Source organism: Myotis myotis, unplaced genomic scaffold (assembly GCF_014108235.1).
Source record: "Myotis myotis isolate mMyoMyo1 unplaced genomic scaffold, mMyoMyo1.p scaffold_m19_p_11, whole genome shotgun sequence".
Taxonomy (NCBI): domain Eukaryota; kingdom Metazoa; phylum Chordata; class Mammalia; order Chiroptera; family Vespertilionidae; genus Myotis; species Myotis myotis.
In genome coordinates this window covers 53,465,357-53,486,352 of record NW_023416315.1, presented here as the reverse complement: position 1 = coordinate 53,486,352, position 20,996 = coordinate 53,465,357, and the positions used below count along the sequence as shown (strand labels likewise).

The following is a 20,996-nucleotide window of genomic DNA, read 5'->3' as shown; positions in this document are numbered from 1 at the left end:
AGGAAGGGAGTTGGGAGGGTGTTCAGACACAAAGGAAGATGCCCTAAAGCCCCAAAATACTAAGGAGTTAGGGTGCGAGGGTTTTTCTCTCCCCTGGGCTCCTTCCACGTGTGAAGCCCACAGATGAACCTGGGCAGGCTTGCAGATAAAGGATTGTATGTGGCTGTGGTATCCAGGGCAGGCGGCCTCATACCCCGCCCCCCACCCCCCCCCACCCCCGACCCCGCAGAGCGGAGGGCCTCTGGCCTGCCTGGCTGTGTTGGCTTATTTCTAAACTGTTTCTCTCCCCCTTGCTCTCTAGAACCATCTGACCTTCCTTTGGTTCTTCAAGGTTAAAACAAACAACTCCCCCTCCCTTGCCAACACACACAAACCCTCTCACCCTAACTCCTTAGTATTTTGGGGCTTTAGGGCATCTTCCTTTGTGTCTGAACACCCTCCCAACTCCCTTCCTCTCCAAAGTAGCCACATCCTATTGGCTCTCCCCATTCTTTCAGGGCTCTTGCCACACTTTGTTCCCCTGTGTGGTAACCCTCATAAGTCGTCAGTGTGTAAGGACAGGATGTGTCTCCACTCCCCAGCCCAGCAGGGTATCTACCTCAATACATATTACTGAGCCTTGGTAAATCTTAGATTCAGCTTAAGAAATACTTATGGGGCTCAATAGTATTAGTTGAATGACTGAACATGGCCTTTCGGAAGCCATTCCCCAAGGTCCAAACACATTGCCCAAATTGATGCAGCCTGGCCCCCCTCCCCTCCTCTGAAAACCCTACCTGTGTTGACAACCGGCTTGCAATTCATGGACTACTTCAGGGTTCCCACGCCTTGTAGGGAGAGCTACAAAGATGTCAGTGGAAAGGGGGAGCGTGGAGCGCGCGTTTGCGTTTGGTGCTATACCTGGGACCCAGGACCCGACGGCAAGGTGTGCCTCAGCGGTGTCCGTACCGCGTCCGCTTTAAGGGGCCGTGCCAGCGCCGGCGGGCGGGGCGCTCCCGGAAAACGCGGGCCGCGCGGCCTCTGCGCCCGGTCGCCGGCCCTCCTCACCCGATCCCCGGCCTCCAACACTCCCTCCCGGCTCTCGGCGCCGAATCCCCGGCCCTCCGCACCCGATCCCCGGCCTCCCGCACTCCCTCCCGGCTCTCGGCGCCCGATCCCCGGCCCTCCGCACCACCTCCCGGCTCTCGGCGCCCGATCCCCGGCCTCCCGCACTCCCTCCCGGCTCTCGGCGCCCGATCCCCGGCCTTCCACACCTTCTCCCCGCTCTCGGCGCCCGATCCCCGGCCTCCCGCACTCCCTCCCCGCTCTCGGCGCCCGATCCCCGGCCTTCCACACCTTCTCCCCGCTCTCGGCGCCCGATCCCCGGCCTCCCGCACTCCCTCCCGGCTTTCGGCGCCCGATCCCCGGCCCTCCGCACCACCTCCCGGCTCTCGGCGCAGGATCCTCGGTCTTACGCACCCCCGCTCCGCTCTCGGCGCTCCGATCCCGCCGTTGGCGCCCCGACCCCCTACGGGCCTCTGAGCTCCGACTCTCGGCTGCACCTTCAACCCCGACCCGGCTCCACCCCCACCCAGCCCCTCCGCATTCCGGCTCTGGGCGGCTGCCCGGCCTCGCCGGCGATCTCGTGCGGGCCCTGGCTCGCAGGGTGACTCTGCGGCCGCCGGCTGTCTTCCCCTTCGCGGCCACCTTGCGCGGGTCGCGCCCCGCCCTGGGCCTGGCTTTGTGTCTGGCTTGGCTCCTCCGGTTCTCAAAGCGGGTCGAGTTCTGAAAGCCCCGTAGGCGCAGCCCAGCTCGAGCGTAGGCCCCCAGCAGCCTCTGGCCTCGGGCCCAGGGCAGGTGCTCGGAGGGAGGGAGCAGGGCGTGGAGCCGGGTGGGACAGATGCGCCGTCGCCCCCTGCGGCTAAGGCCCGGAGCGCTGTGCGGCCTCGGGTGGTGCGGGCCAGCCCCGGCCGGATTAGGAGCAGGGCTGGGTTTAGACTGCACATGAGCTTCGCGGGATCTGGCGGCTGCCCCACATTTCAGTGGAATGCTCAGCAGTGGTCCTGACTCCTGTCAGCCTGGTGCACGTAGGTAGGTGCCCTTTACGTGGAGGGCAGGCAGCCTCTGCGGTGGAACTCCCGGAGAGGATGGTGACTCCCTGGCGCTTCTCTGTCCGGGTCTGCCTGTCACACCTCAGGGGTTTTGAGCTCAGAAAGGAACTCAGTCTTTTAAGACCCTCTGGACGAAATTCCAGACTATGTTGGCTTCTGCTTGGCACTTTGCCCAAACTTGTCTCAGTCTGTGGGGACACTGGTGACGGGGCCCCTGAGCCCTTGTGTCAGCGAAGGGCCAGCTGGGGTGAACTGGCTGAAAATGGGCCCCTGGAAAGAGTCCCCCACGAGGGGGGGCTCGGCTGCCTCCTTCTGTACCTCCGGATTGGGCTCCGGGCTGGGGCTCTCTTGGTGAAATTCTTCCCCCTCCTTCTACTCTACCCTCTCACCTACCTGGCTCCCAGCATCTCCAGCCTCTGGCTCCACCTGCTTCTGAAAGCCACCGAGACCTCAGGCCCAACGTATATCAAACTGGGCCAGTGGGCCAGCACCCGGCGAGACCTTTTCTCAGAGGCTTTCTGTGCCCAGTTCTCCAAGCTGCACGTCCGGGTGACCCCACACCCTTGGATCCACACTGAGCACATCCTGCAGCAGGCCTTTGGGGAGGACTGGGGGAAGGTCCTGTGCTTTGAGAAGCAGGAACCTGTGGGTTCAGGCTGCGTGGCCCAAGTGTACAAAGCATGTGCCAATCCTGTCTTCCTGGAGAATGACAGCATCCAGAGACTTGCCAAGGCCTCCAGGCTGCGACCTTGTTCAGAAGCCGGGGCCCGTTGGGGGCTGGGAGAGCTCTGTGGACACCTGGAGAAGGAGTGGGGATCTCAAGGAAGTCTTGCTGACCAGTCGTTTCTAGAAAGGCTGCTTCTCCCTCAAGCTGACCTGGTTGGATCAGACGCAGTTGTGTCTCAGCCTTCGGCACCTGCCCATCTACCTGAACCACATCACCTCATCCCGGTGGCAGTGAAAGTAAGTGCTCTGATGTCTTCAGCGGGTCCTTCCCATCTCTGAAATCTCACTAACCCCAGGGAGCTGTCCTAGGTAAGGAACCCCCCTTTTGCCAATCACCCCACATTGCCTTGCATGGACTTCTATTAGCTTGACTATTCTCTGAGTGTGTATGATATGCAAACTGTTTTGTTTCTTGGCTTGAGGGAGAGGTGGTGGTGTGATAGTCTCATAAAAGGAAAATGAAGTGGGTTTGGAGTTCGCTGCCTCTGCGGGTGGAGAAACCACCATCTAGCTCAGTGGTTCTCAACCTTCTGGCCCTTTAAATACAGTTCCTCATGTTGTGACCCAACCATAAAATTATTTTCATTGCTACTTCATAACTGTAATGTTGCTACTGTTAAGAATCATAATGTAAATATCTGATATGCAGGATGGTCTTAGGCGACCCCTGTGAAAGGGTCGTTCGGCCGCCAAAAGGGTCGCGACCCACAGGTTGAGAACTGCTGCTCTAGCTGATCTACTCTGGGGTCAGGATAAATTGAAGACAGACTAGGACTCAGTAATGGCGAACCTATGACACGCGTGTCAGAGGTGACATGCGAACTCATTTTTTTGGTTGATTTTTCTTTGTTAAATGGCATTTAAATATATAACATAAATATAAAAATGTAAGTCTTTGTTTTACTATGGTTGCAAATATCAAAACATTTCTATATGTGACACAGCACCAGAGTTAAGTTAGGGTTTTTCAAAATGCTGACACGCCGAGCTCAAATGGTTCGCCATCACTGGACTAGGTTGAACACGAGCCCAAGATGGCAGTGTTCATTTTTACAGAAGCGCCTTTCTTCTCGCTTCATTTTCTGCCTTCCCTGCGTGGGCTCCATTATTTTTTGTCTCCACACTTTTCCACTCCCATTCAGCACTACCCAGGGTATCTGGCAGACATGAGTAGCAGGTATCCCTGATGATCTCTTTTACCTCCTTGGGAAAAACTCTCCCACATTTTCACCAAGCACCCTGTGGTGACTTTTTTGCACTCTTTGGGAGCCACTGATCTAAACTTAATATATTTAGGAAGAAAACGCCCGCCTATTCTTCCCAGGAAAGCTAAGTGCAGTGCAGAGGAGCTGCCTTCAGCATCTCCTCAGGGAAGGCACACGGGAGTTAGGGAGGCAAGAGCATCTTGGGTGTTGGGACTACTTCCTCTTTGCTCTGATGAGAAGCCAGCTGGTTCTCCTTTGATGGTACGACCCAGCCCTGGCTAAATGAACATGCCTTCCTGATCCCTCCTCTGTCTCACTGTTCCTCTTTCTGGCAGGTACTGCACCCTGGCCTGCTCTCTCAGGTGAGAATGGACCTGCTGCTGATGAAGATGGGCAGCCAAGTCGTTGCACTTTTGCCAGGAATCAAGTGGCTTAGCTTGCCTGAGATAGTGGAGGAATTTGAGAAGCTCATGGTCCAACAGGTGAATTTCCCTTCCCTTGGTTATAAATAGCATCTAAGAGAGTTCTTGCCATTAGCAGCCCTTTAGTAAATGCTGGATGAATGAGTAATTTCCCAATAGGTCACATCTAGTATGGTATGTTAGTCAGGGTAGGTAACACTAGTTGATATAACAAAGAACACTCAAGTCTCAGTAGCTTAATGCAACAAGGTTATTGCTTATATCAAAGTTCCATGCAGGTGAACTGAAGGAGAGAGGGAGGAAGCTCTACACCACAGTTATTCAGGGACCCAGTTTCCTGCCAAGTTTGGCACTGCCATCTACAACATGTGTCATGTAGGGTCAGTGTGGAATTGGGAAAAAACCGTGGAGGACCACGTGAGAGATTTTGTGGCCAGGCCTGGAAGTGATGAACATCATTTCTTCCTAGTCTAAAGGTCAGCTTTAATCACACAGGCCCTGCAAGGTTGCTTAGGAAACACAGTCTTCCTTAGTGCCTGGGAGGAAAGTGAAATCACCCTGGTGGACTATACAACATTATCTCTAAGTGCCACAATCAATGGCTGAACTCTAGGGTGATAAGAAGAATTAGGTTAAGTCACAGTGCCTTGTTTTGCTTTGTTTCCAGGGCTTTTGAGTAGACAAGGACCTCCTCCCTGTTCAGGACTTTGGGATACCTGTTTAAGTAGCCAGACTTGGTAAATACACTTTGGGGGCCATCAAGGTTCCAAGTAGGCATCTGCCCTGGCTCCCTATTGGTAGTGCAGAAATGGGCAGACTTTCAGAAGCAATGTGCCAAGCCTTCATTTAGGTCCTTGGATATAACAAGAAGCTGATGAACTAAGAAAATAAGTGAGCTTTTCCTATCCATAGGAATATATTGTAGGCAGAGGGGGCTGACCTATAAATACTTGCAAATAGAGTTTGATCAGAGTTACAGTAGGAGTCTCCACAGGTTCAGTTGGGTTCAGTTGGGGCTCAAGAGAGGAAGTGGTCATTCCATCTTGAGGGTCAAGGCTCCCTTGGCTCAAGTTTGGTCTTGAAAGGTGAGTGGTATTTACAGTTGGACCAAATGGGAGGGAAAACATTCCGATCAGAGGGAATAAGGAAGGCAAAAGATGGGGGTAAATCAGCAGGCTGGGGTGTTCAGCACCAAACAGATTGGGTGAAGCTAGAGTTTTGGGAAGTAGAGGAAGGAGGAGGCACAAGAGATGGACCTGAAGAGAGAAGTAGGGGCCACCCATGACCCCCCCTTGGATGTCATCCTAAAGAATTTAGACTTCATTCTGCACGTAGTAGGGGACACCAGCAGATGGAGAGGAAAGATGAGGGGAGGGAAGATGAGGGGTCAGGAAGCCCAACTCAGATGCCTCTGTTGGGGTTCAGGTGACTTCTTGTGAGTCACCAAGGGGGTGGCAGTGGGGTAGAAAGGGAGAATAGATCTGAGAGTGGGTAGGGCTGTGGAGTCGATGGCACTGAGCACTGATGGGTGTGGAGGGTAAGAGAAGGAGTAATCTGCAGTGACTCTCAGGTGACTGGGTACATGTGGGTGTGTATGCAAGTAAATTCTGTGTAGACACTGAGTTCAAGGGTCCCTGTGGCCTTCCACAGGGCACTGTCCAGATGGACTTGAATATAAGTCCAGAGACTAGTAGAGGGGGACTGGATGGAGGTCAAAGTTCTGTCATCAAGAGGTACTAGCTGAGGATGGGAGGGGATGGAGAGGAAGAGCAGAAGCTGGTGAAGGTCAGGAGCTGAGAGATACCAGCATCTCTGGGGCCCCTGAGGAGGAATGGCCAGAAGCCCAGACCCAGATAGGGCAGTTGAGAGGCAGGGGTGGAAGCTGGGATAGTGAAAACTGGTTCAGGAAGAATGAGGTCTTAGAGTTAATTAGGATAAAAGTGGGACTGGGCCTTTGACTCTGGCAAGTAAAACGCTTGGTGAGTTGGGGAGAGCAGTGTCAGTGCAGTGGGTGGAAGTGAGTCTTAATCAAGGGAAAGAGCTGGGGTCCTGACCAGTGTGCTCAGTGGTTAGAGTGTTGCCCGGGGGTTGGCGGCGGGGGCTAGTGTTGGCCTGGGCGGCAGTGGTGTGGAGAGGCCACAAAGCTGAACCCCCGGGAGGTGGGGAGGGGTCCATTGGCTGGTGTGAAGTGGGTGGGCAGAGCAGGAAGAGCGGAGAAGCAGGGAAGCCCAGGTAATGCAATGGTGTCTGCTGTCTGTAGCTTAGAGGAGTTCAGGAGGAGGTTAGGGGTTTGCGGGGAGGCCTTTAGTCACAGGATGCCTCCTCTCATGTCTCCTGGGGAGCTGTCTGTGCAGGAGAAGCAGGTGACTCTGTGACTTGCTAGCTCTTTGGCAGTTCAGATGTTGCTATCCCGGTGCCCCTACTACCCCTTCATCTTTTCTCTTCACTTCCCTGTAGATCGACCTGCGCTACGAAGCTCGGAATCTCGAGCACTTCCAGTGCAACTTCCTGAACGTGAAGTCTGTCAGATTCCCCACCCCTCTGCATCCCTTTGTCACCAGGGATGTTTTGGTGGAAACATATGAAGTAAGAATCAGAACTTACCTGGCTGGGCCTTTCACTCACAGCTGGGCTGTCTCTGCTCCACTTGGTGGTTTTAGTCTGCAAAGACAAAAGCCGTGAGAGAGCAGGTGATTACATGTGCGAGGACAGTAGGTGGGCAGTAGGATAGTGAGCTGGCTGAGAACCTGGGTGTGGCCTCAGACCTTCTGGATTTGAAAATCTGCTCTGCCACTTTATTTATTGAACGACTTCAGTTTCTTCATGTTATGACAGCAGGCCACTCTTCTTGCCTCATGGGGTTCTCCCAGGAGTCAGTGACACACATGCAAAATGCCCTCAGCTAGAGTTTGCACAGAGAAAGTGCTCAACAAGTGTTTGTGTCATGTCACTGGCCTTTGCTGTCTCCTGCTCCAGCCTCCTTTGTAAAGATGGTAATATGAGATGCAGGAAAGTAATGCTACCTCCCAAAGTTACTATCTGTGTAGCCTTGAGCAAGTTACTTAACCTCTCTGGGCTTTAGTTCTTTTATTTATTAATTAGGGATAACAAAATCTATCTTAGTGGGCTGCTCTGACAAATAACTAAGCTATATGAAATGATTATTTATTAGCTCCCCTTTCTTCTCTTTTCTCCCTTTGCCCCTGTTTTCTTGCTCAAGGTCACAGAATTCATTCATGTCTCTATTAGCTGGTTCTTGACCAGAAACTAGCTCTCTGGGGCCTGTTCCTGTCTCTTCCCACCACATTGCGACATCCTTACCTGTGGGTGGCAAAGTCAATGGGTTTCCTCTCTAATAAATCTATGGGACTTGTTTTCCTTTGAGAAGTATTATGGAAGGGAAATGTAAATAGGTTAAAATCAGCTTGTGGGGGACACACTCATAGCGGGTCTAAGAAAGGAAAAACTCTTTGGGTCACTTCCTAATCGACGGGAAGGCAACAGCATGTGTGCCGTGGGGATGAGGAGCAGAGCTGTCCAGGGTAAAGTTGTTCCCTCCCTGATCTTCTTAAAGGAGAGCGTGCCCGTGTCCAGTTACCAGCAGGCAGGGATTCCCGTGGACTTGAAGAGGAAGATTGCTCGGCTGGGGATCGACATGCTCCTGAAGATGGTGAGCTCATGGGCTTGGAGAGGGTGCTCAGGCCCAGCATGTGGCCCAATTGCATGTGGGAAATTGTGGGGACACTGCTCAGCTACACTGGGTGGAGGGCAAGCCCAGTGTAGAGTCTGTTTTAAAAACAGCTCAGCCTACCAAGATAGCCATTCATTCTATAGCTTTGTTAAGCACTTTCTCAGTGGCTTGCGCTCTGTTGCCGAGCAAGGTGCTATGGGAAGGGTGGGGAACAAGACACAGGCCCAAGACCAGGTTGCCTACAAACAGCCTAAGACAACATCGTATAATACATCTACTTCCTTCATTCATTCAGCAAGTATGTATTGAGCATTTGCTATGTGTTAGACAGTGCTGGCTTTATAGCAGTGAGCAAGAGACAGGATTACAATGTTCACAGAATTACCGTTTAGTGGAAAGACTGTCCATGAATAAGTAAATTATATACAGGGTAGGTACAGGCACCAAGGGGGCATTTAGGAGGGGCCTGACCTAGCCCAGGGATTTATTCAGGAAGTGGCTTCAGATCAGCTGGCATGTGAGGGAAGCCTAGCTGTCACCTATGAGGGGACGGCCTGACAATGATTAAATGAGTTGGCACTCAGAAAGGGACATAGTGAACCCTAAGCAATGTTAGCTATCAGCATCATTAGTAGTAATTGTGGCAACCCAGCATTGCTGGCAGCTCACATGCAGGAGCAAAGAAAGAAGATACAGATACTTGTTGAGGGTCTGAGGTCTTCCTGGTGGTTGGCACAGAGTGTTTGAGGGATGGATGGCAGGGTCTAGGCTAGATAGGCAGGACGAGTGCCCAGGTCTAGAGGGTACAGAGTTGGGATAAGAAGGAACCAGGTATGTGGTCCGAGAGTGGGAGGAAAGAACTGATAGGACTGAGATGAAGGGGCCGAGGCGAGCAGGATGGTAGTGGGTGCAAGCTGACAGCATGGTGGAAGCTTAAGCGCTCCTGCAGAGAGGGCTCAGGGCTGGGAGCCCTGACTTCACCTTCAGCTCCAGGTCAGCAGCCCCCACCCAAGGGGCTCCTGGAGAAGAGAGGTTGTTGTGGGAGAGCCAGGTTTCCACTTAGTGCAATGGAAGCTCAGTTGACAGAAGTTCCAAGAGGCATTGTGGGTTGAGGGGAGGGTGCAGTAGAGAGTAGCCAGGGTAGAAGCAGCAGTAAGCAGTGCCTTGGAGTGGAAGATTATGGGGGCTTCCAGCTCCTGGGGTCAAGGATAGGGGCATAGGCCCTGAGGGGATGAGCTGACAGCAAGGTGCCAGGCTTGGGTCAGGGTCCCAGGATTTTCACCAGGTAGCAGCCTCCCTATGTCAAGTAAAGCCAGGGTCTGGACTAAGGAGGGTCACTATGGCCTGCATCCAGGAGGAGGTGCTCTGTTGGGCCAGGAGGAGTCCGCTGAGAGCCCCTCTGAAGCAACTGCTCTGTGCCTCTGCCCTGGGCTCTCCTTTTTCCTCTCTAGGATTGCTAGTGGTTTCTCTGACCACTGAGTGGTTTCTCTCTTTCATGGGAGGCAGATTTTTGTTCCCCAAAGTCACACCTGACTTCTGTCTATCATAGTTCCTGGGGCTTTCTTTCCTGCTTAGTAGTTTCAAAGCCATTTCTCCTTGTCTACTTGATTCTCTGCCAGTAGGTGGTGGTTAGTATTGCTATTACATGTCACTGTGTGGGCAAATGGAGGTAATGGAGGGGAAGCCTGAGTTATGAAATATTTGAAAGAAGAGAAGTTCCATGAAAAATTTTTGTTTGTTTGTTAATCCTCACCCGAGGATATTTTTCCATTGTTTTTTAGGGAGAGTGGAAGAGAGAGGGAAAGACAGAGAGAAACATCGATGTGAGAGAAACACATTAATTGGTTGTTTCCTGCAGGAGCCGACCCAGGGCTCGGCCGGGGAGGAGCCTGCAACCAAGTTACTAGTACCTGCCTTTGACCTTGACTAGAATCAAACCATCGACCCTTTGGCCCGTAGGCCAATGCTCTATCAACTGAGCCAAACCGGCTAGGCGGAAGTTCCATGAATTTTAAGAGCAGAGAGGTTTGGGGAAAATCTTTAAACAATAAGTAGATTATTTTTTTTATTATTTTTTAAAAAATAAATTTATTTTTTTACTGATTTTATTTATTATTTTTGTAAAATATTTTTTTATTGATTTCAGAGAGGAAGGGAGAGGGAGAGAGAGATAGAAACATCAATGATGAGAGAGAATCATTGATTGGCTGCCTCCTGCATGCACCCTAGTGGGGATCAAGCCTGCAACCCGGGCATGTGCCCTTGACTGGAATGGAACCCAGGACCATTCAATCCACAGGCCATCGCTCTATCCACTGAGCAAAACCAGCTAGGGCTTTTTTACTGATTTTAGAGATGGGGAATGGAGAGAAAGGAGCGGGGAGGGGGAGAGAGAGAAACAATGTATGAGAGAAACATTGATTGGTTGCCTCCAGTACCCATTCCCACCAGGGATTGACCTGCAACCTTTCATGTTTCCTATAATATTTTTTAATGCTCTTTACTTTGAAAATAACTTTTCTCTTGAAAACATCAACCTGTCCTGTCCCTATACAAATTCTGAACTGATGTCATCAGACAATGAATTAGTTTATCAAACGCACACTTCTCTGCCATGGATCACTGGGAACACACCATCACCCTGGAAGCTTTTTCCTGGTGGTGATGGGGTGGTGAGGGTTGATTTAGCCTTGAATAGTGCTGCTCTCTTTCCAGATATTTGTGGACAACTTTGTCCATGCGGATCTTCACCCTGGGAACATCCTGGTCCAGGGTGCCGATGGTCTTTCCAAGAGCCAAGAGGCACGACTGCAGCAGGCGGATGTTTGTGACACACTGGTGGTGTCCATGACGCCTGCCCGGTGCCCACTGCGCCTGGTGCTCCTGGATGCTGGTATTGTGGCTGAGCTGCGGGCTGCTGATCTGAGGAACTTCCACGCAGTCTTCATGGCCGTAGCAATGGGGCAGGTGAGACCCACTGGGCTCTTGAGAGTTGGGCACAAATCCTTGAAGCTCTTGAGAACTTTAGGGCTCTTCAGCCTTTGTTCTTGTAAATGCCATTTGCCACGGGTGCTCCTAACAGAAGCATCTCTGGTCTTTAGTCAGAAGGTGCTGGTGCCCATGACTGAGGCCAGTTCCAAGCAGCTCATGACTTGGGATGGGAAGAAATGCCTCCTTCCCAAATGCTGTCGTGTAGTCGTGCAGTTTGTGTGGTAGTTTCTCTTCCTTCTTCAGCAAGTGTGCAGTGGGCACTAGGAAGGCCAGCTCCTGCTTAGGAGGCTTCTGAGGGGGCAGAGGCTTGAGCCTGGGCCACAGTGGCAGGTAGGGTGGGGCATGTTCCCCTGCCAGGCTTGGGTGGACAAAGAAGGTCACAGCCTGAGGAGGGAGGTGAAAGGCATTAGCAGTGGGTATTTGGGGAGACCATGGAGGCTTTGGTCAGAAGGTGTCCTGGGCAGAGGAGGAGTGAGAAGGCTGCAGCACAGAGGCGGTGAGGAGGGGATTCTGCTGGGGCCGGAAGGGAGCCCGTGCCGACAGTGTGGCTGGTCCAGCCTGGTGACAGGTCCTGGTGGCTCTGGCTCCGAGGCTAGGCTGGTTGGTCAGCAGTGGCCAAGGGCAAGATAGAAGAACTAGGTGGAAACAACTAGGATATGAAGGAGTGTGGGCAGATCATCTAATTTTGTGCCCTCCCAGCTCTACCAAGTTTCTTTTTTTTGTATCTTCCAGGGCCGAAGAGTGGCTGAGCTCATCCTGCATCACGCTCGGGCCAGTGAGTGCAAGGACGTGGAGCGATTCAAGGCTGAGATGGCCGCGCTAGTAACGCAGGCCAGGAAGAACACTATCACCCTGGAAAAGGTGAGCAGGCCACAGAGGGGCAGGGGCCTGAGTACTGCCCTTGCCCTTGGCGAGAACAAACCCCAAAGTGAAGGGAGATCTTTTAATGGGGAGAAGTCTAGAGGGGGTTTGAGTTCTAAGACAGATAAAGAACACCTGCCCACATCTCCCAGATGTGAGGAGGCCCACTGGAATCTCTGACTTTCAAGAGTGGTTCCTTGACCAGGTTCCTAGGGTGCCTTCTGGGGCGTGACATACATAGTGTTGCACCCCGGCTTGTCTGGGGTGTAGCTGTTATGCCGCTTCTTCTGTATCTCAAGCTCAGCTGAGCTTGAGGGAGGGATGACGCTCTCTGAGTGGCCAAAAGACATACCTAATGTTCACCACCTTTATTTAGACTTGAGTTCAATTTGTATTTTACACTCAGTTCTAGCAAAACTGAGCGTTTCCTCAAGTTCATGGCTACATTAGCAGGATTGAGTCAGAGCTCAGAACAAGCAGCAGCTGGCACCCAGGCACTGCTGATCTCCTTATTCAGATGTGGTGTGTGTGTGCTGGTGGACACACACTGGGTGAGCCGGGCCTCCAGGCCTCTTCCTGGAAGGAGCCTTTGAACTCAGGCTCCTCATACTCGAGATGGGAGCTGGGCTCGTGCATGTGCAGTCCTTCTGGAATTAGAGTCTCTTTGTACTCACTGGTATGTGTTTGTGTGTGATGGGAGGGACGAGGTGTTGGGGGAGGACGGGACAGGGGCCTGGGAGAGAAGTAGTTGGGGAGGTGTGGGAGGGTGGGTTGGCACTCTCTGCAGTCAATTTTATTATCTTTTCCAGCTCCAAGTTTCCAGCCTTCTCTCGAATGTCTTTAAGTTACTGATGACTCACAAGGTGAGGCCCCTGGCAGAGCTGAGCCTCTCTGCTCCAGCCAGGCTGGAGGGGAGGTCTCTGGGGAAGCTGATGGGTGGCCCCAGGGTCGTGAGAAGTAATCCTCTTATATGAGATCTCGTTTTTTAAAAACATTTTTGGTACCACTTCATTAGCATGAAGAGTGCTGCTTCTGTGTACTAACTAGGTACAGCAGGTTCCCCCTTTGTCACAATGTTGGTCTGTCTCAGTAAGGCTTAGCTGTCCAAGTATCTGTGATACTGAGCTGCAGAAAAATGGATTCACAGATGTAAACACCATCTAATGAAAGCTGTCACGCCCTTCCCCTCCTCAGTGCACATGAATGATGTGTGGTACTCATCTAAGTCATACTTATACAGCTTTCCTGAGCAGTGTAACACCCTGAGGCTGGACCGGCCCAAGAGGAGGTGCCTCCTGCCCCTGTTCCTTGGAGGGACACGGCCTCACAGTTCTCCACCTTGGCCTTCGTCTCCTTGAAATGGAGTGTGGTCTTGGGTTATTCTTCAAAGTAAAACTGTCAGCCAAGGGTCTAAGGAGTTGAGGGCAGGGAAGATTCTTGTCTGAAGATGGCCTTTCCCATTGCTTCTCTTGAGGTTCTGCAATCCGATAGTGAAATACTGCATTTGGCAAGGATCATAACATAGAATTAAGAGTCAGAAAGGTGGCTGGTCAGAAGAATGATCCTTATTTAGATTTACAGTTTCTGGTATATCGCTGAGATACTAATTTTATTATTTTTAAGTCATGCACACACACACACACACACACACACACACACACACACCCCTAGAAAAGAACATACCACATCCCCCAGATTTTTCCTTAGTAATACTAGTGGACGGGAGGTTGGGTGAGTAGATGAGATGGTGGGTAAAATGATGGGGTAGGGAAAAGAGGGTCAGGTAGACAGTAAAATCACATGGGCAGGTACCGGAGGCTGAGAGCACACAGCTACATGGTTATCCAGACTCTATATATTAATGGACTTTGGGAAGAACCACTTATTTTCTCTTTCAGGTAAAGCTTGAGAGCAACTTCGCCTCCATTGTGTTTGCCATCATGGTGCTCGAGGGGCTTGGTCGCTCATTGGACCCCAAACTGGACATCCTGGAGGCAGCCAAGCCCTTCCTGCTGAAAGGGCCAGTGTCTTCCCCCTGACTGGCAGTGGGCATGCTGTAGGCGTGCAGTGGGCCTTCCTCTCGGAACTGAAGACTCCTCCCAACAGCCTCTCCTGGGGCAGCGAGAACACTTACAAATTGTGATGTGTGAAGGGCATGCATTGCTTTTCTCTCTGATTTGGCTTTAGGCATCTGTTTAAATAGCTTTGTGTTACTTGGGGAAGTAAAAGGAGGGAAGGTTCCTATCTATTCAGTTGTAGGAGCTGGGCCTGGTGGGAGACTATTTCAGGGAAAAGGTTCTGTGGAGGAGGACAAATAAATTCGAATTATTTTGTTTTCTTCTTTTTCTCTCTTCTTAACCCTCATCAGGTGGGTCCTCCTGGCCTCTGATAATTAAGTTAGAAAATGTCACAGTATCTTGTAGACCCATGGCTTCTAGTATTTTAATGTACCCTTATTGGTAAAAAGTTGAATATATTTTTGTACACATACATATATAATTTATTTATATATTTTATGCAGGTGATACCACCACTAGCAAATCTGGAGGTGCAATGTACACTTAGGGCAAATTTCACTGTATTTCAAATGACCTTCTTTATACTTTTAAATGTTTTTGCTAACTCCTTGCTAAATTTTATTACAAGGGGAAAAAGGAAAAGCAACAATTAACGTGGCTGATACCGTAGGGACAGGAGCAGATCAGCTCTGCCCTCTTCTCCTGTGCTTGCATATTAGTATTCTGACTGTGCTTCCTCTGAGCAATGTTCAGGCCCTTGTGCATTTGTCTAGGGGTAATTTAGGTTAATATTAGTATGTAGATAATATAATCAGCACAGCCTCTTAACCAGGGCTTGAACCTGCAAGAGCACCCGTGACACTCTAGTAGTGGATTAAGGGGTGGTGGGTACTGCCTGCCCCTCTGTGCTGGGCCCACCCACAGACTGCTCCTTCAAAGTTGACCTGACATGTGGCTGGTCCACATGGACTAAGAAGATCCTAGGGTCAGACTGTAGAGTGGATATTGGTAAAGCTTAAATTTCTTAATTTTCTAAATAAAATAGTATTTTCTCTCTCATCCCAGTGGATTCTCTTGCTCATTTTGGAGACCACTGCTTTAGACAGTGAGTAAAAAGTCAAGCCTCCTGTTCTCTGAAGTCCTGCTCTGGCCACAGGACTAGATTCTTCCACTCTCCTTCTCAAGGATAAAGTTCTTCGTTTCTGTCTTTGAGGGAGCAACTAACGTTTAGTTGGGCAGATTCCTTTGGTGAAGTTTTCCCAGAGGGGTGGAGATGTTATATTTACTTCCCAATCTTGAGGGGAGGGTATCTAACCAGGAAGAGAGGTACTGTGGTGGCTCCAGGAGCTGGGAAAGGGAAGTGGCACTGTTCAGCTTCCTCCTCATAGGCACACCAGTCAGACACACAGCCCCTGTGCCACATACACATAGACGTACACTGTGGGACAAGAGAGGGGGCACACACAGAGCACGTGCTACCCTGAGCCTACACCAGCACAACCGAGCCTTTCCTTATAGCCAATGGATTTAATCAAGCCATCTGTGGTATATATTATTTATCTCTCACTGCATACAAACTACCCCAAAACTTACTGGCTGGAACAACATTTTTTAAAGCATCTATAATAATAAAAGCATAATATGCTAATTAGACTGGACGTCCTTCCTTCCAGACAAAGCCGTGGCAGAAGCAGAGGCGGCAGAGGCCCCCGGCTGCAGCCATGGCATCCACGGGTGGGGGCCTCTAGTGTTGGTGTTGGTGTGTGTGTGTGTGTGTGTGTGTGTGCCTGGTGCACGGATTCATGCACCCGTGGGGCCCCTTGGCCTGGCCTGCACCTTCTCGCAATCCAGGACCCCTCGGGGGATATCAGAGAGCTGGTTCAGCCTGATCCCCACAGGCCAGGCCAAGGGACCCCACCGGTGCACGATCAGGGCCAGGGAGGGAACTTGGGAGGGCTCCAGGGCATGTCTGGCCTGTCTTGCCCACTCCTGATCCGCCGGACCCCAGCAGCAAGCTAACCTACTGGTCGGAGTGTGTGCCCCCTGGTGGTCAGTGCGCATCATAGCAACTGGTTGAACAGTTAAAGACACTTAGCATATTAGGCTTTTATTATATAGGATATATATGCTAGAGGCCTGATGCACAAAATTAGTGCACAGGGGGGTGGGGGTCCCTCAGCCTGGCCTGCACCCTCTCCAATCGGAGACATCCCTCTCACAATCCAGGACCGCTGGCTCCTAACCCCTCCCCTGCCTGCCTGCCTGATCGCCCCTAACCACTCTGCCTGCCTGATCACCCCTAACCTTTTTGCCTGCTTGATCACCCTACCTCTGCCAGCCTGATGCCTCTAACTGCTCTCCCCTGCCAGCTTGATTGCCCCTAAACCCCTCTGCCTGCCAGCCTGATCGCCCCTAACTGCTCTCCCCTGCCAGCCAGATCGCCCCTAACCCCCTCTGCCTGCCAGCCTGATTGCCCCTAACTGCTCTCCTCTACCAGCCTGATTGCCCCTAACTGCCTCTGCCTTGGCCCCCGTCACTGTGGCTTTGTCCAGAAGGATGTCCAGAAGACATCTAGTCTATCCGGTCTAATTAGCATATTACTCTTTTATTAGTATAGATATTTTTTATTAATTTTTAGGGAGGAAGTGAGAGGGAGAGAGAGAAAGATCCATTGATGAGAGAGAAACATCATCGATTTGCTGCTTCTGCATGCCCCCTACTGGGGATCAAGCCCACAACACAGGCATGTGCCTTGACTGGGAATTGAACTGTGACCTCCTGGTTCATGGGTCAGCGCTCAACCACTGAGCCACACTGGCCAGGCAGAACATTTATTACCTCACAGTGTCCAAAATCTGGGTACAGCTTAGTGCATCTTCTGCTCAGGGTCTTGCCCAAACATGTTTTTTAATCCTCACCTGTGGATATGATTTCTAGAGAGAGTGGGAGGAAAGAGGGGGGAAGAGAGAGAGAAAAACATTGACGTGAGAGAAGCACATGGATTGGCTGCCTCCCCCATGCACCCACCCCTACCAGGGCTGGGAAACCTTGACCAGGAATCTCACCTGCTACCCTTTGGTCAGCAGGCCGATGCTCTAACCACTGAGCAACTGGCCAGGGCTGTACAGACATTTTGAGGCTCTACTATGGTGGGTCTGATACCATGCTCAATTGTGTGATTGTTGGCATGACTCATTTCCTTGTGGGCTGTTGGATTATGGCCTCAGTTTCTTAGGTGTAAGTATTTCTCTTTTCTGCAGCCAGCGAGGCTAGAGAATGGTCTGGTTCCTGAGTAGGGGCTGCTGGGGATTGAGGGATTGAGAAAATGAAAGAAAGAGACAGATACAGAGATGGAAGGAAAAAGCTGGGGCCGGGTGTGACCATGTCCTCTGATGGAGAGACAGGGACCCAGAGCCAATACAGCATGTTTACTTTATACAGCAAAAACCAGTTTTACTAAAGGTCAAGACAAAGGAGATTATGTGCATTCTTGGGTAGGCCTGAGTAGTACTCATTCCTAGTGCTTGGCTGGATTTAGATAACGAAACCCACCCCCTGGCCCCTGGGCTGAAGGTCAAGCTGACAACACTCCTGCCTCTGGAAAGGTGTGTTTCCAGGATGTGGCTCTGCCAACGCCACTGGATTGAGTTGACAGTAATTAAAGAAATGCTCATGTGCCTTCCCAGGCTCTCTACACTCAGGAGCCATTACAAAATGAACACAGGCTGTGTTAAAGAGGTTAAATGGTTAATGGGTGTGCTTTAATATACGTAATTAGCTGATTTTTAAAACAAGAATTTTTAATGCACTAAAGTCATCTTTTTAAGGAGAAAGGCTACTTTACTGGGTATAAGTTGATAAAGTGGCAGCATGCTGTTTCCCTGAAGAGAAATCATAGCTCCATCTCCTCTAAAGTATTTCAGGTTTGTTTCAGTGTGACCAAAACCACTGGAAAGATGTTTCTTTCCAAGACACACAAGGAAAGTGAGATCAAGCAAGGCTTTAAGAGTAGGAAATTAAATAAACATGAAGTTTTGCGAACAGATATTTTTCCTCATCCCTTTGCTTTGTTTTCCAGATATAGAATAGGTTCTTGATTTGGGATTAGATGCTCATTGTGGGCCATAAAAAACAACAACAATTCTTTATTATTTAAAGTATTACATATATCTTCTTCTTTCCCCCATAGACTCCCTCCTGCAGGCCCTAGGACCTCAGAGATGTGGGCCATTTAGAGTCTGTTCTTACAGTCTGTCAAAATTTGGGAATTTGATTTGCATTTAGAAGGTGAGAGCTCAGGGCCAGGGGTTGGCATTCCTTCCCTCGCCCTCAATTTTTTATTTTTAAAAATATCTTTTCACTGATTTCAGAGAGAAAGGAGAGAGATGATCGAGCCCACAATCCAGGTATAAGTCCTGACCGGGAATTGAACCTCCCCCTGGTTCATAGGTTGATACTCATCTACTGAGCCATGCCAGCTGGGCTCTCTCACCTAAAATGCATCCATTCAAATGGGGTGCTCATCTTAGAACCCAAAAGAGGGCCATTGTGTAATCTGCAAAAGGCAGTAAGAGATATTTGCCCTTGCCGAAACTGGTTTGGCTCAGTGGATAGAGCGTCGGCCTGTGGACTGAAGGGTCCCGGGTTCGATTCCAGTCAAGGGCATGTGCCTGGGTTGCAGGCACATCCCCAGTGGGGGATGTGCAGGAGGTGGCTGATTGATGTTTCTCTCTCATCGATGTTTCTGACTCTCTGTCTCTCTCCCTTCCTCTCTGTAAAAAATCAATAAAATATATTAAAAAAAAAAAAAAAGAGATATTTGCCCTTGTAGCTCTCAGAGCATGTCTGCAAGACAAATGTGTCATTGCTACAGTCAGCAGTTTATTGATTGGAACCATAAAATGGTTTTTATAGTAAAAAAATCATAATTTGTGATGTAAAATATTAAAGCTCCAAATGGCTACAGATCAATACTGCTTTAAATACAAGCAAGCATTGAAGTTAAAACTTTTTGTTTCAAAATTCAGCAAGAAAGATGGGGAGCCCTGACCGGTTTGGCTCAGTGGATAGAGTATTGGCTTATGAACTGAAGGGTGCCCTGGTCGAGGGCACATGCCTGGGTTGCAGGCTCGATTCCCCAGTGGGGGGCATGCAGGAGGTAGCCGATAAATGATTCTCTCTCATCATTGATGTTTCCAACTCTTCCTCTCCCTTCCTCTCTGAAATAAATAAAAATATATTTTAAAAATAAATTAAAAAAAATAAACACTCTTACCAAAAACAAACAAACAAAAAAACGATGGAGAAGGTGAATGAATTTTTGTTACCCTGAACCTGAATCAAGCTTTTGCTACCAGGAAAAGAAGGTACAATAAAGGAATAAAAATTCCCTAAGTACATACTGTGGGCCAGTCACTATCTATGGATTCTTAAATGACTCAAATTAAGATGAGGGGCACTGACGTTCAGAAAAATAAAGTGAGTTGTCCGAATTTCTAGAGCTAGTAATTGGCAGAGCTGAGGTCTGAACTCCAGATCTTCACTCCCAAGTTCTCTGCTCTTTTTTGTTAAAGCTGTGCTGTTTTTGTGGCTTTGGAATCATAGCATTGTTCTTTGCTGGGAGCTGTATGGCTTGGGCAGCCAGTTCTCTAGGAAGATAGCAAAATTTCTATGTTAGTGTTTTGTAGCTATCACCAGAAAGGGTAAGTGGCCAATGGTAGTTCAGACAAAGGCAGACTGTTGCATATCAAGTGGAAAGTCCTCATCCAGAGAATAGTGGATTCTTTCCTCTAATTTACATACTAAGAGGGCAGGAGAACAGGGCCAGAGGGTAAATCAGTAAGACTGTTCTCAAGGGCCTGGGGCAGCTCAGCAATCTTAAGCTTTATGTGGGCCACACTCCAGGGACAGGTTTCTTGTTGGCCCCTATCTTGGCACAGGAGAGACATCAGTTATATTCAATTACCCTCACTTTTCTAAATTCAGCTCTACATTTCTCTCCATAAGTATCCCATTTTTCATGCTTGTGACTATAAATGTGAGATCTTTGGTGTTCAGCAAGGGTCCCATTTCAAAATTGAAATTGCCAAGGTTAGGCTGGCAGACTAAGTTTTTTAATTTAATCAAACCTGGAGGTGCTTAGGAAAACTGAAGTCTATAAATGGAGACCGTAAGAATTTGGGGAGGGGCGTTGAGCGACACTAGGATTTTGTAAAAGGCAATATGCAGAGACAAAAGACAAGAATCCAGGACTGCCTCAGGGTCACGGAAGTAGGAGCATAACTGTAGGCTGCTAAGGTGCGGACTCCTTGGCACTACTCCAGACTTAACCAGAGCACGTGCGCTCCTCGGGTGACTGATGCCACCAGTCCGTCCATGTCCTGATATTTGGGAACCACTGTCTGCCGGGTGGTAAAGTTCAAGTTTGCAGAACAACAATAAAACAAGGAAGACTTAAACATGTTGCTGTGAGCCTCTTGCAGGAGAGAGTAAAAAACACTAGCTTTGGGAAGGACCACTGGTTCACAAAGGATTTGACAACTGAAAGGAAGGCAGCTAATTCAGGAGGAGCGCCGAGGAGCAGGTCCAGGTTGGGAAAATGCCATGTAGATCAGCACCGGTGGGGAGGCGCGAGTTCCGACTCGGTGTTAGTTTGCCAGCGCGCGCGAAACAACGTGCTCCCAAAGCCGGGTGCCCAGGCCGGGCTCCTGGGCGCCCTCACCTCCCTCCGCGCGGCCTCGCATGCCAGTCCCCGAGGAAGCGCGCGGCTCCGCCCAGCCACGTCCCAGCCGTCACTTAGCAACGCCTAGGGTCGCCCTCACTCGCCTCCTCACCCTCTGGACCACAGCACGCCGAGTCCCTCCAGGCGCGCAGCACGCCACAGCGAAGAGACCGAGATGCTAACTTGAGACCAAAACCTTGGCTTCCCTCCCGCTGACATCATCCGGAAGGAGATGGGCGGGGCGACGCCGCTGACGTTCAGGGGCGGGGCG

At 50.4% G+C, this 20,996-nt stretch overlaps 1 protein-coding gene and 1 long non-coding RNA gene across 3 annotated transcripts; one reads left to right on the top strand and one right to left on the bottom strand.

The window, feature by feature from the left end:
• The first annotated feature begins 1,044 nt into the window (after positions 1–1,044).
• ADCK2 (aarF domain containing kinase 2) lies at positions 1,045–14,326 on the top strand. 2 transcript variants are annotated; one of them, XM_036328545.1, is made up of 9 exons: positions 1,045–2,070; positions 2,495–3,053; positions 4,357–4,503; positions 6,901–7,029; positions 8,018–8,113; positions 10,850–11,101; positions 11,858–11,986; positions 12,796–12,849; positions 13,885–14,326. In XM_036328545.1, the coding sequence occupies exons 1-9, from the start codon at positions 2,027–2,029 to the stop codon at positions 14,023–14,025; spliced, it is 1,551 nt and encodes a 516-aa protein (XP_036184438.1). In that variant the 5' UTR covers positions 1,045–2,026; the 3' UTR covers positions 14,026–14,326. The 2 variants fall into 2 exon arrangements, with proteins under 2 accessions (XP_036184438.1, XP_036184437.1); XM_036328544.1 differs by having other exon boundaries at positions 1,045–3,053.
• LOC118666343 lies at positions 11,983–20,949 on the bottom strand. The gene is made up of 3 exons (XR_004970939.1): positions 20,838–20,949; positions 16,843–16,937; positions 11,983–13,484 (listed from the first exon to the last, which is right to left on the bottom strand). It is a non-coding gene; the product is annotated as an uncharacterized LOC118666343 (long non-coding RNA).
• Between the last annotated feature and the right edge of the window lie 47 nt (positions 20,950–20,996).

Coding starts and splice junctions, on each gene's coding strand:
- ADCK2 (XM_036328544.1), top strand. CDS start 2,127: ATGGTGACTCCCTGGCGCTTCTCTGTCCGGGTCTGCCTGTCACACCTC. Junction 4,504..6,900: donor AGAAGCTCATGGTCCAACAG/GTGAATTTCCCT, acceptor ACTTCCCTGTAG/ATCGACCTGCGCTACGAAGC. Junction 7,030..8,017: donor TTTTGGTGGAAACATATGAA/GTAAGAATCAGA, acceptor ATCTTCTTAAAG/GAGAGCGTGCCCGTGTCCAG.